Genomic DNA, 19,279 nt, shown 5'->3' with positions numbered 1-19,279 from the left:
GTGGGACTGAAATGGACCTAATAATGTAGACATGTAAATCTAACTTGCAAATGGATCAAAAACATTGAGAATGTACTTTTTATTGTATTTACAATACTTTGCATAGATTTGTAAGATACAAATTGTAACTGCCAAAAATATGACTGGGTGTGAAATAAATGTGTCTCGTCGTTCTGCCTGCTCAAATAGAAGTTGCAATTCATTCATTCTTAATACGATTCCTACAACTGCATGTTAATGTACAGTCAGGTTGTGGAACAGATTATTCACTTTGAACGATAATAGGCTAACAAAGAAAGTATTTAATTGGGACAGACAGCAGAACGGACCCTGGATAGAGGACATGCATGCTATGTTTTGTAAATATGGAGTGGAAGACGTGTTCCTCAGATTAGAACAAGTTGATGTTGTTGCTCTAAAGGAGATGATTTTTGATCAGAACAAACATACCTGGGCAGAGGAGATTTGGAGTAAACCAAAATTGCGTACATACAGAGAAATTAAGTATGATTATTATACAGAAAAATATGTTTTATTTAACCTGCCAAAGAAAAAAAGGTCACTCTGTGCTCAGATTAGAGGAGGTATTCTGCCACTCCATATTGAAACAGGTCGTTATGTTGGGTTAGATGAAGAAGAACGTATCTGTCAATTGTGTGATCTTAATGAAATAGAAAATGAGTATCATTTTGTTCTGTATTGTCCCTTCTATTCAAGACCCAGAGAAGAGTTGTTTAATAATATTGACTATATTTTGGATGTCAGTGACTCACAACTTATTAACTGTCTATTTGAAAAACATGTATTTAAACTGGCAAACTACTTTGAGAAAGCTTGGGACTTGAGAAAAAAAGCATTGTACAACCAGTAGGGGTTAAGTACCATAATGCTCTGTTTTGCTTTATTTTTCTTTACTTTTCCCCCCCCGCTGGTATCTATATTGTAGCCTATACTGGTAACGGATGTATAGAAAAAAGAAAAAAAAAATAATGTACTTAAGAAAATTGTAACCTTGTTTGAAAAGGTGTCATATAATCCCATAAGGGATGGGCCACGAGGTGGCATGACACTCAAATAAAATCATTCATTCATTCATTCATTTATTTTTCCCACAATTTCCCTTAATTTATTTTCTTCTTACAACCAATTTGCAATATGTATATGTTCATGTATTTATGTTTTGTGCATGTAATTTCTAAAGGTATCCGATGTATAAATGTATCATCAATAACCTATCTTTCAATTATCCCATCACTTCACCAGGTGGGGCTGTTTCCTCATTGTTTTATTATTCACAAAATAGTTCAAACATACAGAAACCAAAATAGTGAACTTATTCTGGATGTCATAACAAAGGCAGTTATAGGCTCTCACTCGAATCCTCCAAGGGAAGTGTCCACATTCAGCTATAATAGATCTAGTTGAGCTTGTAGATCTGCTATTTTAAGCAAAGGTATTTGGTGTAAAGGGAAACATTTATGTGGTCTATTAAAGATCCCAGGAGGACTCAGGTCAGTGGTGGTAAAATACAAATTTCTTAATAATGAATTGCTTTTTAGCTATTTTCTAAGTACTCAAAGCCTTTTACAATGGTTCATTCATTCATATTGTATGTTGGGAAATGAAGCGGCAAGCAGTGGACGACAGCGTCCTCACTTCACACCAATGGTGGCAAGCTACCACAGACCGACTCAATGTGGGGTTCAGTGTCTTGCCCATGGACACTTCCACATGTGGACAGGAGGAGCCGGATTCGAACCGCCGACCCACGGATCATCTTAAGTTAAAGTATCAACACTGCAATGTAGAAATACCGTATTAACATGTAAAAGTAAAAAGAAAAAAAAAAAGGTTATGTTGGTAGAAAGGGGGCCTCTGTGGACTGATGTTCTCACTAGGCCACAGTGAGACCAGAGTCCTCCTCGCCTGACGAGAAGATGTGGGAGAGGTAGTACTTCTCTGGCGGGGCGTCTGTGTCTGTCTCTCCTGCCTCTTTCAGATGCTCCTCCAACTTGGGGAGAACCTTCTCTTGCAGGAAATCGATGATCTCTACAGGAGGTAGGATGAAGAGAAGAGGAAATTCGACTGTTCAGTTGAGAGGTGTACTATGTGCAAATGTAGGCCACACACTGTACGATATAGGCTGCAAAGCACCTCATAAAGTTGAACCAGCAAAAAAGGTGAAGACGTGACGTGAGTGCATAAAGTGTATACTGACCAGGGTAAGACAACTCAGACCACCTGGGGACAGATGTAACCTTGAGTCTGTGGAAACTCCTCTGGACGTAACGGTCATTCACTTCACTGGAAAATAATACTTCACATCAATACTACAGTACATAGTACTACAATACACTGCATATTAATACTAAAACATGAAATACTGCCTAGTATTACACAACACCACTTCAGTCCCTGCCTCCCCTACGTAATATTTTGTTGCTGTCGGGCAGAAACTCTCATCTCAATATTCAAACTTTGTTTTGAATATATATATATATATATATATATATATATATATATATATATATATATATATATATATTTCTTTTTTTTTTTTTTTTTTTTCATAAATGAATAACTACTAAGGCCTACTTGATCATACTACAGAATCACACAAAATAAAGGCATCAAAAGTAGAAGATCTGCAAGTAACAGATTTTAGCTTGCGGATCTGGATTCTCTCAAAACAGAAAATCGGCGGCAGCGCCTGTATTGTGTACTGTATGTATTTACTGGGTCAGTGAATGAGTTAAGTTACCCGATAGTGAAGCCGACCTCATCCCAGTCGATGAGAGCTGGATCCTCTACGTCCATGTTGTACAACCTAGAAGATAAATCATACATGTTTAGTGCAGCATTGTTAGCATCGTCACGATCATCAACTTGTTTCTGTTACCACCGCGCTCTGCCTCTTCTGGTGCGTTGTCCAAATATTTATTTTATTTCCTCATTATACCTTATATCACAAACGCTTCGGCTATCCAGCATTACTCAGTGACACTGACTGACACACAACATGCAAGCTCAGAACCTTCTAGCAAATACTGTGTAGTCGTACATACTTTGCAGCCTAGTACATACTAGGCTGCTTTATACTGGTTAATGGTCATTCACACCAGGCAAGATACAAAAAAAAATAACATTCTCAATTTTTTATCTTGCCCGGTGGGAATGACCTTAAGTCGAGTGTCAAGAAACACATCACAATGTGATGGGAGACATCTCCATGGTAACAAACCCAATGCTGCCAGCTAGTTTGAGTACAATAAGGAAAATATGGCCACTTTAACTCTCTTTAACAGTTAAGTTCAAAAGACTCCAATGAATGAGTGTGAGGTTGGAGTAGCCTGGTGCAGTGTGAGGTTGGTGTAGCCTGGTGCAGTGTGAGGTTGGTGCTATTCAGATGGCCATACACGTTAATGAGCCTGACTTTAGCCCGGATGGCTTTCACTCCTCCACTGAATGCCGGACATTGGTCGGAAGCCATCTTCTTTGTTAATATTTTAGACCTGGGGAGACAGACAGATGGGATAATGTGAGACAGACAGACCAATGCTAACTGGATAGTAGTCTCGTGTATCCAGCCCTACTTTTTCACTCTACTCTTTGCACTATATTTTCGTCCATGCCTTACCCCTCATCCCTAAAATTCTTTGCCTTTTTTTTTTTTTTACTATTTTGAAAAACATTTTAAAATACTTCAAATAGCCGATCTACATCGAAACGTTGTGAGCTTGTAGATCAGCTATTTGAAATATTTAAAAAAAAAAAAGTAAAAAAAAAAGGCAAAGAAGTTTAGGGATAAGGGGACGAAAATAGGGCCCCAAATCTTGGAAAATGTACAAGGCAAGCCCACAACGTGTCGCAACGTTGCAGCCTTGTAGATGTTCTATTTTTGGTGAATGCCCCCCCCCCCCCCCCAATAATGAAGATGGCAGGGCTCAAGCCGTTACACAACTCATTTTTAAATAATTGTTAACTGACCATTTCTCTCTGCACTGAGTCCAGCATCGTGTCTGGACCTTCTTGCTGAGTCTTGTCCAGGGCAGGTTCTTAAACAGCTGCCCACTGGTCAGCCAGGGACCTGAAGCAGAGCCCGTCTGGTGTGGACCCACCCGCCTCTTCAGTATAGGCCGGATGGCCTTCTTCAGCCTCTCCTCCTCGTCACTCTCCCAGACACCATGCTTCTCAGCTGATACAGACAAATAGAAAGGGACAAGACAGCTGTACGCATTAATAACATTTTTTATTTTTATTTTTTTTTACGACCAAGCAGATTAATTATCTATATTAAACTCAATGAGTGCCAATCACGAGATATCTCGGGATATATCATCGCATCCCATAGTGCCAATCACGAGATATCTCGTGATTAAAAAAAAAAAGAAAAAAAAAGAAAAAAAAATTTTTTTGAATTTTTTTTTTTTGAAATTTTTTTTTTGGACCCCATCAAATCTAGTGAACATGATTTCAATCGCGATTTTGCATGTTCCACCCCCATACAACCCCATCTAACATACAGGGCGGCCATGTTTGTTTACATAACATGTAAAACATAATGGCTATTATCTCAAGAATGCCTGAACGGATTTCCAATCGGATTTTTTTTGTTTGAAAGCTGTGAACAAACTGCACAAATCCACTCCAATGCAATCCAGGATTGCATTGGATTTTTTAGAGCTCATTCTTCTCTGTTTTTTTCCCATGCATGAGGTGTGCAAGGTTTAATCATGGCTAAGTTGACGAAAATAAGGCTTTTAAAATGCTTGGTAGCCAATAGCTAACTTCAAGCTAACTTCATCCTCTTCCTGTACATGCACAAAGGAAAGTGTTCAGGCAAGTCATGGCTGCAGGGCTTCTGCATATACCAGCATATCTCTATGGGATTGTCTATGGCACTCTGGGCACCCTCTAGTGGTGAAAGGGTGGCATTAAATGAGTTAACATTACATAGGTGTGTTGTTGTATACAATATGAGTTTTTTTTAAATATATTTATGGGGCCTTTATAGATAGATATACAGTAGACTGACAGGAAATTGAGAGAGAGATAGGGGGGTGACACGCAGTAAAGGTCGGAGGGATCGGGATAATAACTCAACTACTTTAATGGGGTCTCCAAAAATAATCCCTCAAAATATGGGGTCGTGCTAGAAAAAGGTTTGAGAACCCCTGCCTTAACGCTATGTCACCCGCAGGAAAGGCTGTGCACCCTCTCGTCTGTAGTAAAAAAATAAAAGATACCGCTACACACCAAAACAAAGATGGCTTTAGGGGCTTTCAATATCTTACACATTTCTGTGTCTTTGTTTTGATGAGTAGCGAAAGTGTATTTTTTATTCTTACTGAGCCTGGGCTACCATGGCTGTGACATGGTAGCAAAGTGACAAAAACCCCACACCAAAGTGACAAAAACTTTTAAAAATGTTTTACTTAAGGAGTCAGCTTAGGTGGTTCGGGCATCTAGTACGGATGCCCCTCGAGCGCCTTCCTAGGAAGGTCCTCGATGCACGTCCCACTGGGAGGAGACCCCGTGGCAGACCAAAGACCAGATGGAAGGATTATATCTCCAAACTGGCTTGGGAACGCCTCGGTATACTCCCTGAGGGAGTGGAGGAAGTTGCTCGGGATAAGGAAATCTGGAGGTCTCAGTTGGAACTGTTAACCCCGCGACCCGATTCCGGATAAGCGGTTGAAGATGGATGGATGGATGGATAGTTTAGAGAAGCCAATCATTTGTTTACCCTACGTTTTCCTACCTGGTTTAGTGGTTATGCCAATTGATTCCTCCCCACACACATTTCTGTGTTGTCACTGTTGTGTGTGGTGTGTGTGTGTGTGTGTGTGTGTGTGTGTGTGTGTGTGTGTGTGTGTGTGTGTGTGTGTGTGTGTGTCATTACCGATGTGAGCGAATCGTTTCTGCAGAGCGTAAACACTCCGGTTCATGCTCTTTGAGATCTCTCGCCAGTTGTTACCATGGCGAGTTTGGAGCCTCTGCAGCATGTGAACTTCCTCCTCGTCAAACCTTTCATGGCAATGGAAACAGAGCAATAGAAAATAAAAGATCCTTCCATTAGGGCCATAGCTAGTAAGAGAGCTGAGAGAGAGAGAGACAGTGTAGGTGAGAGAGACAATAGGACAGCAGAGAGACAGACAGTGTGAGAAAAAGACAGAAAATAGTGTAGGAGACAGCAGGGGCTTATATGGGGGAGATTTATAGACTTGTAAGAACACAATGTAATGCAAATATATACATGATATATATTTAATATATATAATGACTAAGATGGTGTATATTGTTGCTGTTTGGCAGAAAACCTCCATATTTAAACTTAAACGTTGAAGTAAGGAAAATAGCCCCTGTACAAAATACAATACAACACATTGTAGCCACGATTTGTTTTGTCTCTCCGCATCACAGTCTGGAAATGATTCTGTTGACTCGTATTTCTGAATGTCCGTTGTGACGTAACGAGGTCGTTACTGATTGGGTGTTGTTCCAACGAATCAGAGTAGGGTTAAGGTTAGCTACGTCATCATTTGTCCCGCCCCGCACCACAGACCAATCGGAAGCCGCGGTGGCTGGAAAGCCACGTACTACTGTATGTCCCATCTCCCCCTGGAGATACGAGGCTTTCCAGACTGTAATGCGGAGAAATAAAACAAATTGTGGAACGGAGCGAACAGGCTGGCACCCAGGCTAGGCACATTGTGAGCTTGTGATTGTGTCTTTTCACTATTTAATTATTATTATTATTATTATTAGTTAACGTGGTTAAGTGTGTCTGTAAAATATGAAAAGTATTAAAACGAGCTAGTGACTAAATAATAACTACAATGGATCCTTTGGAATACAGTTCCTGTAGAAAGAAAAATTAGTCACAGAGCTACAGTTACAGTGGTTCTGTGAGATGGAGAGTATTGTCATTAAATTGTTCTTGTTCAGCACTTTGGTTGGATCTTGGTCGTTGGATATGTGCCATATGAATAAACTTTGATTGAAATGACGGAGATGACCTCTGACCTGCCCAAGTGGTTGAGCTCGTCAATCATCTTCTTGGCTAGGGTATAAACCTGAAAACATGACCTGTAAAGACCCTCCGCTGGAGAGAGAGAGAGAGAGAGACAAAGTCAAATATCTCATGTCTGAAAGTGTATTGATAATGTTTAGGTATTATCATTCTAAAGGCCCATTCCCACTGGGCCAGATACAGATAAAAAAATATCTGTGACAGATATTTTGTATCTGTATCTTACCATCCACTTGAATGGAGACAGATATTTTGTATCTGTTTATCTGGCCCAGTGGGAATGGGCCTTAAACCTTATGTTGCTGCTGTTCAACTTTGAGCCTGGGGTCCCTATTTTAGGCCTGTCATTATAGGTATAACTTTTCTAAAATAATAAAACATTGTGAAAATAGCAGATCTGAAAGGCAAATTGTCTCGAAGCGTCACTTCGAGCCTGGTTCCTTAATGGAAAGTCACTTCAAGGGAGCTTCAAGGGAGCTACAGTGTGAGGTCCTGTTTGAAAATAGCAGATCTACAAGCTCATAGCTCTGAGCTTGTAGATTCGCTATTTTTACATGTGTCTTAACTCATTTGCTTTGCTGTCCTTTAAAAAGTGCCACTTTGAGGCTGAACTGCCAAATTCTCCATATACTTCCATGCAATCCATAGTGTGCACGCCGTTCACAGCTTTAAAAAAAAAAAAAAAAAAACATTTGGAAATCCGCTGCCATGTTTGAAAGATGAGGTTGGTCTGGGGATCAAACATGCAATTTCGCGCTTGCGATCATGTGTAGTAGATAATAGGAAGTTAAAAAGAAATTCAAATTCAAATTCGGCTCCAACTCGGTAAACTCGAGCGTTGCGGTGTCAAACAACGGGAATAACTCAGGAAACTCGTGACAGAGCAGTCAATGAGACAAGGTATATATGGCTTAAGTGGTTAAACATTTTTCATGTGATAAAGGTGGATATAAAGACAGTGATTTAACTATTAAATGTACCGAATGTCTGTCGACAGTGATACTTGTGTAAGCATCTTACCCATCGTCTGCATGAAGTTGTGCTGGATTCGGAGCTTCTTTATGGCTTTAGCCCGCTCATGGTTGGTCCGCTGGGGGAAGAACAGGTCCTGCGTTGAGGAGATGCCGGTCAGAACCAAGAGGTCATTGATATTCCTCCTGATCAGCTGCTTCTCCGCAACCGTGCACCTTCCCCTTCGCAACGAGATCCCTGTGGAGGAGAAGGTGGGTGTGTGGTGGGGATGGATTGGGGTGGAAAAAGAAAGAAGAGCCATTTACAGAATTGGTTATTTATTAAGGGTGTAACGATACATTTAAATACGATACGCATCACGATACATGGTTGACGATACGATACATGGACGATAGTGGTTCATGTCAATAGTGCAGAGTTTTAAAGGGAACATTTATTATTATGGATATAAATAAATAAACACTTTCATTCTCTAGCAAATACAAGGACATTACATTTCAACACATACATGTATGGACAAATCCGTACCTTGACATGAACACACAGATTGCACGCATTTATCGATAGACCAAGAGTAGCTATATGGAATGGAAAAGTAATTAGAACTCCTTTTTTAATTTTTCTTCTTAAAATTGCTAAATACAAGTCAGAAGTACTTCTTCAATAGATTTGATCATTTGCATTGTAAAACGATACGATATTTAGCTGTTTGATTATCGATATAGTAGATCGTTGCAAATTAAAATTAATTTTTCGGTTCAGTTACTATATGGTTACACTGCCATTATTTATCATTCCAGAGTGACTTGATTATAGGGCATAGCAGTTTGCAGCCATATTGTGGTTCCACAAATTAAAAGCCCATTCATTTTTCCCACAGAGATTTCTGAAAATGTTATTATATTAATATAATATAATATAATAACATATTAATTATTTCAACAGTACATTTGGCTCATGTTAATCACATTTACTAACTACTTGGTTCAAGGTTTACGTTTCTTTATCGTTATGCCTTAGGAGTAAAATATATTTTAGTTTGGCTCCTCCGGTTTACTTTTTCTGTAGTCTGTCTTTGCTTTGCTTTAATTTAGTTATTAGTAATTGTTGTCTGTCAGTTTTCTGTGTCATTAGTTTGTATCTGTCAGTAATCTGTCAGTTTTCTGTGTCAGTACCTTGTTTCTTGAACTCTCGGAAACGGTGCAGGTCATATCTAAGGAGTCTTTTGATCACTATGCGAGATCTGACGCCAGGGTAATATTCCAGGACTTCCTTCACATCCGGGTCATTTAATCTAGACAGTAGAGACATAGAGAAGAATTATAGCAATACAAACACAATATTCATATTAATAATAACTGATATGTTCAGTTTATTGGCCAACATGTTCACATACTGTTCAGGGCATTTTGTCTTGGTGCATTGCTCTCTGACACAAAACTTAATTATTTGCAGTAAACAAATCAAAAAGTACAAAATATAAGCGTAAGACATAAGATTAAAAAATATATATATTATATATATTTAAGTGTAAGTACAAAAAATAGGAAAATCAGGAACATTACCAAAACAGTTACATTTCATGGTTTCAAATAAAAAAATAACAAAAAGTAGCAGATCTATAAGCTCAAAACGTGTCGCTTTGTACCGCACTTTGAGCTTGCAGATCTGCTACTTTTGATGCGTTCGTGTGATAGTATTGACTGTAGTATGATCAAGTAGAGCATTAATTTACTCAAAAAGTTAGAAGTTAAGAGACAAGGTATATCATCACTACAGAGTAAAGTATTCAGGGTTCCCACACCTTTTTACCAATTAATTTCCAAAACCTTTCCAAAACATTTTGTACATGTTATACCTGTACATGTTTTCGAAAATGTTTTTAATTATTAAAATCAATAGTCAAAAACTATGAATAGTTGAATACCTTGATCAATCCCCAAACTTTTCCAGAGCTGGAAAAATATTTTTCTAATTTCAAAATATTTCATGACCGTGGGAACCCTGAGTATTTTATACAAGGTATTTCATGGGGTGGCAGTGGCACTGGATGTAGAGAGGCTGCTTAGGAAACAGAAGGCTCCCGGTTCGATCCCCGGGTCTCCCCATGGGTTTGTGTCAAAGAGTCCTTGAGCAAGAAGACACCAATGCTCCCGATGAGCAGGTTGTGCCTTGCATGGTTTCCTCTGCCGTTGGTGTGTGAATGTGAGTGCACATTGTAAAGCACTTTGGATAAAAGCACTAGCACTATTTACCATTTTAACCAATCCATAGGCCAGTTAGAAATATAGCAACACAATTGCACACTGAATGTAGTGCAGGTATTAGATTAGGGTGGCCAAAACTGAACGGGTACAGAAGCTGACACGGAAGCCAAAGGTCAACACATATGCTCCTTCCAACGTTTCGGATGGGCTTCAACTCTGACCTTGCCCTACCGCTGACCTTTGAAAGCATCAGGTGCCACAAGTATCACTGTATTCATCCCAGAATAGGAATGCTAGGGTTTATGTGGTTCAAAATTTGAATAACAATGATGAATTAACAAATATGAAATAAATAAAGAATAATAATAATATTGATAACAATAATCATTATGAATTCAGTTCCATTTACAGTCCTCCGTGTTGTTTTGCTATTTTAGTTATCTTTTATGTTGGAAATGGTACATCTTGTACATCTGCTATTTTTTAAATTGTTTTTTTAACAAACTTCTTCTGGGGGTCCCTTGCACAAACAAATGTCAGATGGGGGACCGTGGCCAAATACATATCAATGTGTTTCTCAAAAGGTTTGAGAACCACTGGTCTACTCACAGGTCTTCTGGCAGGTCTGTGGGGTCTATCTTCTGGTCTACCTTCTCACGTGGCTTCCTCTGTCCTCTGTCTGTCTTCTTCTTCTTCTTCTTCTTCTTCGCCTCTGAAATGGAGATAGACTGCTAGGATCAGAACAACATAGACTTTATCACAGCATAAGATTCATTTCATTTTAATGAATGCCTCAACTCATAAAGATTGGCGATCCGAATGCAGATTCTTCCCAATTCAATCAACAGAAGTAGTATTTTTTTTATTTAAAACAATTTATATTACATATTCTCAGAATGTCCTTTGTCTGTGTTTGTTAATATGTGCTAAAAGTATGACTTTGAGACCTCTTTCACTGTGCAATATGAGTTAATGGGGAGAATTTGTAATCAATATCAATAGACCCTCGAAATAGCCGGATGCACCACAGTGGATTGGAACCCCCAGACTTTGCGGTGGTGGGGCAGTTACTTTACCACTGCGCCACAAGTACGCCCGTAAATCTCATCAACAGAGGATCTCTACTAGTGACCGATATATCGGCCACCGATATGACCTTTTTGGCTATATCGGTATGCACCGATATGCGACCATATGCACCGATATGCGACCGATATGACCGATATAACCGATATGTGACCGATATTCGACCGATATAACTTTTTTTAGGGGCTAGTGAAAGTTACAAGTATGGTTTGTGCGATGTGAAAAGTGATAATCACAGTAATCCTTAATCATATTCCAACATATTCAAGGGCTTTAGGAGAGAAATGAGACTCCAGTCCAGTTAGAGCACAGCAGATTGGAGGTCTGTGGCTCTTTAATAAAGACTAAAAGGCCTGTTTTATATATATGTATATATCGGTATCGTATCGGTATCGGTGATGGCTCCCCTCTCTAGAATCGGTATTGTATCGGATCACAAAAAAGTCTATCGGTCGGTCACTAATCTCTACAGTACAGACTCATTTTGTGGTGCCTTGCTCAAAGACACATGGAAATCACCTTGTGTTGTTCCAGTCTTCTTCTCTCCACCAAGCTCCACCACTCCTCTTCTACTCTCTGCCGGTTTTACAACCTTCTTCTTTTTCTTTTTCCCGTCTGCGTTCACCAGGCTCTCCTCTACCCCCTCTATCGTTTCCACTGCTACTTTTTTATTTTTCTTCTTCTTTTTTTCCTCCCCTCCGTTCACCAGGTTCTCCTCTACCCCCTCTATCGTTTCCACTGCTACTTTTTTATTTTTCTTCTTTTTTTCCTCCCCTCCGGTCACCACGTTCTCCTCTACCACTTCTATCGTTTCCTCCACTACTTTTTTCTTTTTTTTCTTCTTCTTTTTTTCCTCCCCTCCGTCCACCAGGCTCTCCTCTACCACTTCTATCGTTTCCTCCACTACTTTTTTTTTCTTCTTCTTTTTTTCCTCCCCTCCGTTCACCAGTCTCTCCTCTACCACTTCTATCGTTTCCTCCACTACTTTTTTCTTTTTCTTCTTCTTCTTTCTTTCCTCCCCTCCGTTCACCACGTTCTCCTCTACCACTGCCATGGTTTCCTCTACTATTTTCTTATTTTTCTCCTCTCCGTTCACCACATCCTCCCGCACCCCTTCTATCGTTTGCTCTCCTAGGTTATTCTTTTTCTTTTTCTTCTTCTTCTTCTTCTCCTCTCCGTCTTCTTTCACCATGGCCTCCTCTACCCCCTCCTGAGTCCTTTCCTCTCCTAGCTTCTTCATTTTCTTTTTCTTCTTCTTGTCCCCTTCCGTCACAACATCCTCCTCCACCCCCTCTCCTCCTTTCCTCCTCTTCGTCTCTCTCTCCGGCACTTCAGCTCCCTCCACTTCCACACTTCTTTTCCTCTTTGTCGTCTCCTTGTTTACGTCCACCTGGGAGACCTCCTCCTGTCCCTCCTGTCTCTTCTTTTTCTTCTTCCTCTTCTGTTTCTTCTCCTGCTGCTGCTCCTCCGGGTCCTCCTCAGGCGTGTCCACGTCGACTGGTGAAGGAGGTCCAGCCTCCTCCAAGCTCCTCTTCATGCTCCTCGCAGGAGGAGCAGTTCTGATGTCAACAGAAGGCAACATCGAACCGAACCACCGGGAACTTCACCACAGCAGAGGAGGTGGGAACTTTACCACAGCAGAGGAGGTGCGCTCAGGGAGAGTTGTTGAGGAGGTGTGGTACGTTGAATGAGGAGGTGTGCTGAGGAGGCGCTGTTGTCTCCGTTCCAACGACGGTACGTCACCGTGTTCGCTCCGTTGTCAGCCACGTTATACACACACCTGGAAAACAGTCAACTTACAGTTACTCTGTCTTTTTGTAAATTAACTTCCTACTTGATTATACTACAGGCTATTTTTTTATTTGAATCCTGAAAAGTAACAGTTTTGAACATAATGAAGTTTCCACCCGACCAAGACCATAGTAAGACATGAACCACTTTCAAAATGACATGCCTATTTTGGGCCTGTCATAGGAGAAATATCCCATCTACAAACTTGGTTGTTTTTACAGTTTTTGCACAATACTTAAAGTTATACCATGTAACTTTTTTTATAAAACAAATCTTAAAATTGTCCTAACTGTTAAATCGCTAAAGTTTTAGAACACCCACTCCGTTATTTTCAGCTTCTAAAGCAGGGATGTCAAACATACGGCCCGCGGGCCGGATCCGGCCCGCGAGATGATTCAATCCGGCCCCAGGCTTGTAGAGCATACATTTCTGAGCATTTAGGAAAAAAAGTAAGTCTCTAGCCCATTCCTGTCAAGAGTTATGATTTTTTAAAAGAAGTAACCAACTAATGCTCTCTGCAGTCTAGCTTTCTCTCCACTCAATCAGCCACCAGGTGCTGGCAATTGAGTTGATTGATTGGAATGTTAAGTGATCAGCAATCTCTCTCTTTGAAGATGACAGCATTGCTAGGAATGGGGGGAGGGTGGGTCTGGCTATGAATATACCTGAACATACCTGCAATATCCGAACTCTACTCAAAGATTACACATATTAGGCATGAAAATTAATGTTGTTAAGAAAATAACTTATTTTTCAAAACTTTGAAAAATAATATTAAGTTTTATTATTCACTGATATTTTCTGAATATTCCATTATTGTTCATTACTCAAAATAAAATAAAATAAAAATAATTATTCTATTATCAAATGATATATTCTAATTGGCACTTAAACAAAATAGCATTTCTCGTACCAAATTTCTTGTAGGCTGCAACTGTAACACCAATAATCAAAGTAGCTATTTTACTTAATAATGAACACGATTTGGAAAATGATATACTGCTATACTGCTAGCTATAGCAGTGACTTGAGACAACAGGAGTTAGGGTGTGCATGCCATCCGATCCGCGGCTGGTTATACCATTGCGGCCCTCATCAAGTCACCTTTCGTCCAATGCGGCCCTCACCCCAAAATGAGTTTGACAAGCCTGTTCTAAAGCCTTTTCTTTATATGTTTTCTGTGATCCTGACCGGGCCCCGGTTTTCGCGGAAAAATTACGTCATCACACTACCGGCCAATCACAGCGAGGGTTATACACTGCCGGCCAATCACAGCGCATCTTGAAGTGGGGTCGCTATGGCGGCCATATTTGTAGTCGCCCGTGTGTCTCTATACTCAAAAGGTAATCTCGCCTACCAGGCAGGGTGAAGGAGTCCTTTTCTCCGGAATGCCTGAACGCACAGGAACCAGGGACCCCTCTAAAGATAGATCTCGGCGAGGTGGAGGCAGACGCGGGGGTGTGAAGGTACGAAAACGGCCGAAAGACGCAGACGCGACCGCGGTTTGCTATAGGGCTACTGACCACTAGTTGAGCATCTTACACAGTATAGCTTTAAGTGGTTTAACTGACCACTTCAGAAAAAAGAACAAAAAAGCCTTTACAAACAATCAGCTAATATAACAACAGAGATGAACGGTGTAGCAAGCAACTGCAACTCATAATGTAATAATCATCATACAATTTATTTCGGTTTTATTACATTATGGGTTGTTGCTACAGCCATTAGGTTGAATGTCAAAAGAAACAGACTGACTGCTGACTAATTTACTTATTTATTACTTCTGGATCTGTGCAGTCAGAAGTTGAACGACACTCCAGTTACGCTCAATATATACTTTTAAAAGGCATCAAGTTTTATGTTTATTTTGATTATTTTAAGAGACTTAGGTGTAACTTTAAAATAGTAAAGACCAAAATATATCAGCTTCTCTTGGAGCAGCCATTATTGTAAGGTAAACAGTGCCTTCCATTAACAATCTGCTTCTAAATTTGCAATGAATCAGAACAGAACAACGATCACACACACACACACACACACACACACACACACACACACACACACACACACACACACACACACACACACACACAGAGCACGGTTTTTTCATTTTATTTTTCTTCAAAAATGTGTGCTAGGCTAGGAGCGTCTTAATATAAGGCTATGTCTTTGTTCACGTGTTATAAGTGATATGTTACAATGTACCCTACTACTACTATCAGTCAAAAGTTTGGACAGCTTCTCATTCAATTGAATTTATGTGAAGCTGTGTCCTAGCCGCAAATTGCAACACTAGATTATTTTATAATCGGATGAATCTAGGGTTGCAATACCTCCCATAGGCAGCCAATGCATCAAAACGTTTTTTTTTGCTATCTGATTGTGTTAAACGACATCAAACTCACCAATATTGCGGCTCTATGGAAAGCTTGGAATTTACTCTTGCTATCTGCAAAGTGTTTGTTTCAGAAAAATCCACAGTAGACATGTTAGAAGCTACTTTCTATCCAAGAAATTTGGTTCAGGTGATAATTTTGTCCAAGTCCTGGAGTTTGGAAGCGCTCGTGGAAAATCCCTCAACGGTCCTGTGACCACCTGGTTCTAAATGTCACATTATGCAGGATGCAGCGGGACATGGCGTTATAGAAGACGAGCGCTTCCGAGGTTCAACACTTAGAAAATAAACCATGTCTGCTCGGATTTCTTGACAGAAAATAAATCATAACAATTCTATGGTGGATTTTTCAGATACAAACACTTTGCAGATAGCAAGAGTAAATTCCAAGCTTTCCATAGAGACACAATATTGGTGAGTTTGAAGTCGTTTAATACAATCAGATAGCAAAAAACTGTTTTGATGCATTGTATCCCTATGGGAGGTATTGCAACCCTAGATTCATCCGATTATAAAAAAAATCTAGTGTTGCAATTTGCGGCTAGCTGTGTCCTAACTTTTGACTGGTAGGGTATATGTGCACATTATGCTAAGAATGTAGATTGCATGTTGTATAAGCCCCTTTTCGACTGTAGCTTCAGCACCACACTACACCACACCACACCACATAAAAATATCTACATTTTCCATTACACAAAAGTACCCCTATCATTAAGAAACAAATTGACCCTTTTAACTGTGATTATAATACAATATAAATTTGTATTACAACTATCCTAATTATAATGCACTATAATGGATTATAACTGTGATTATAACACACTATTAAGTTTTAATGTATTACTATGATAATTATAATACACTATAATAGATTATAACAGTGATTATATAACAATGGAATCTAATATTATCATGTATTACAACTATATCCTGGTGGTCTAAATGAAAAGTCAGTGAGTGATCAGTCATTATGAAGTGTTTGGCCCTGTTTGGCCTAGCTCAGAACTACTCTGGATTGGATACGTTTTAGTACCACGTTTAGTACCACTTTCACACCACTCTACCCAGGTCCTTGTAGTGGAAAACCTGGCACAAGTGGGCGGTGTAGTGTGGAGTGGTGTGGTGTTGGGCCTGTGGAAAAGGGGCTCTACTCTAGACATGTCCATGAATAGCCCTGAAACATGACGCCCGTGCATGTTTCAGGGTTAGTGTCCATGAATTGACCCCCGATGTAAACAAGACCGTAAAGGACTTATTTGGGGCGTTCCTTTTATGCAGGGTGTTTAACTGAACTACATTGTTTTGTATTGACTGTATACTTGTACTGTTCTTAATTGTTGTCTAATAAAAATATTCAATCAATCAAACAGATAGGCCTACGTTTGATGTTGTTTACCTGCTTAGAACTTAGAAAGTTTGCATAGGGTGACCAGACGTCCCGTTTTACCCGGGACAGTCCCGTTTTCAAGCTGCGTGTCCCAGTGTCCCGACAAATATCTCTAAAACACTAATATGTCCCGGTTTTCAACATTCACTGCAAAATTGTCCCGGTTTTCACCAGAATTAAAATAATAGTAGCTGTTTCAGTGGTTGCATAGACATTTATCATGTTCTTTTCACGAAAACATGCTCACCTAACCAATCAGAAAAAGGAACAAATTCATTGCGTGTCTGAATTCAACGCTGAGGCTGTTTGTCAATCACTCACTGCCTGTTTGCAACCCTGCGGTGCGTGTGTGCGCGTGCACGAACGTTAGAGAATGGGCACGCGCGTGCGCGGTAACGTGCGCATTGCTTTTAGGGTCCCAGTTTTAGGCAACAGTGTTTTGCGTCCCGGTTTGAGTGGCTGAAAATATGGTCACCCTAAGTTTGCACTATATTTTTATGGCATTTTAGTGACAATATTGTTCATGCAATGTACTCTAATGTTGCACTTTTTAAGTAACTGACTCTGGATGAAAGCATCTGCTACTTAACAACATTGTAAATTATACTTTTATAGATTTATAAAAGGACAGAAAAGGACTCACGTAAGCAGCGTGGAAAGCGTGGATCTTTGTTTACTTCCTGTATTCCACAGCACATGCGCGTCAACTCACCAACTGTTTGGGTTAACCGTGCTGCTGCCGCCTGCTGGTTGGAGTGTGTAATTACTACATGTTACGTTTAATTGTAAGTAGACTAACGTTAAAATAACGCAGCATTGTTGATTAATTTATAGGATGAACTATCGGGGAAGTGTTTTTTATTTGTGTGTTTGTTGTAATATGTTCTTGTGTTGTTGTTGTTCGATCTTTTCTCACAAAAATTAAAAGTCAACTTCAGTGACTTTGTCATTGTTTAGCGTCTGGTTCCCATAGCAACACCAAAGGAGCAGCAGAGCCACACTACAGGTAGAGTATAACGTCTGGACTTAATTTAACTGATGATAAAATAAACTAGCCTTTATGAAATCTAATCTGTTAATTCAGTTTGGAGTTGTAGAGCAAATGATTCATGTGTAAGTTAGGTTACTCTTGCTGAGCTGTAGGCTAGATGCTTATAGTAGGTGAGGTTAGGCGATCGAATTCCAAAACAAACCAAAAGCTAAACAGAATGCTGCCCATTGCTTCAAATCTGTATCATCATCATCATACTGACATACTCACCACCACTATTCTTGATTTAGGCCAGAGTAGGCTAACTATAGCCTAATGGAGCAACTTCTACTTACTGTTGTAATTATTTAAATCTAAACTAGATGTTATGAAAGAATACAGGGATATGTTTTGTGACTTTTTTTCGGAACAAAGTTCATTGATTGATTGATTGATTGATTGATTGATTGATTGATTCATTGATTGGATGGATGGATGATTAGAACATGCTTAAACATTGGACAGGGTCTAATATTTGTATAATTGCTAGAAATTGCTACAAAACCTGCATATTCAGTCATTTTTGGCGCATAAATAAGAAGTTGAAGGATAGAATTAAGACTGATAATGATGATGTACCGTGCATGTTCACATCATGTCTAGCCTATTTTCGAATATAACATGTTCAAAATATCCAGAGATAGTTGTCCCTATAGTAGTGCCCACTTATCCATCCCTGGCCTGAAAATGAAGAAGAAAGGTTATAGCAGCTTTTTCGGGTGACTGATAGATAGCATATACTATAAGCCTATTCATAATAACACTCTTCTCATTCATCAGAGAGGGGAGATGCATTCTGCTCATGTTGGCGTGGTCAGAGATTCCATGCTGAACAATCCACTGCTGATCAAGGTAAGAACCAAACTAAACTAGTGATTATTTTAGTCAGTATATTTGATGTATGACAGCCTTTTATCCACTAGATGGCAGTGTGAAACTGTGTAAAACTGTTAAACTGTTACCACACTGTAAGATAATTCGCTGTAAATTTACAGTAAATTACTGGCTAATAATTGCATTACTTTCACAGTAATTTTCACAGTAAATATTGCGCAGTAAATTACTGTAATTTCACAGCTGTGAAATGTTAGTAATTTACTGTGATTTAGCAGTATGTATTGCAGTTATTTACTGTGATATTACAGTAGTTGCCTGTATTTTTACACTATTACTGTGAATGTAAGGCAGCTCAGTAGGCAGTAATTTACTGTAAATTTACAGTAAACTGTATCTAATACAGTAAAATGTTGTAAATTTGAATTTATAGGCCCATTCCCAATGGGCCAGATAACAGATACAAAAAAAGCTCTTTCTCCAGATATTTTTCCATTCAAAGTGGATGGTAGATACAGATAAAAAATATCTGCCACAGATATTT

The 19,279-nt window shown here is 39.5% G+C and overlaps 1 protein-coding gene across 1 annotated transcript; it reads right to left on the bottom strand.

Moving 5' to 3' along the window:
* Positions 1-1,363: 1,363 nt before the first annotated feature.
* Positions 1,364-17,567, bottom strand: LOC308295212 (uncharacterized protein). The gene is made up of 12 exons (XM_080738215.1): positions 17,515-17,567; positions 11,818-13,078; positions 10,822-10,924; positions 9,181-9,299; positions 8,054-8,242; positions 7,027-7,105; positions 5,903-6,027; positions 3,988-4,195; positions 3,417-3,512; positions 2,762-2,827; positions 2,219-2,304; positions 1,364-2,049 (listed from the first exon to the last, which is right to left on the bottom strand). The coding sequence occupies exons 2-12, from the start codon at positions 12,878-12,880 to the stop codon at positions 1,895-1,897; spliced, it is 2,289 nt and encodes a 762-aa protein (XP_080594341.1). The 5' UTR covers positions 12,881-13,078; positions 17,515-17,567; the 3' UTR covers positions 1,364-1,894.
* Between the last annotated feature and the right edge of the window lie 1,712 nt (positions 17,568-19,279).

The sequence above is a fragment of the Nannobrachium achirus genome, assembly GCF_963921795.1.
Source record: "Nannobrachium achirus genome assembly, chromosome: 12".
NCBI lineage: Eukaryota > Metazoa > Chordata > Actinopteri > Myctophiformes > Myctophidae > Nannobrachium > Nannobrachium achirus.
This window is presented reverse-complemented; position numbering and strand designations above follow the sequence as displayed.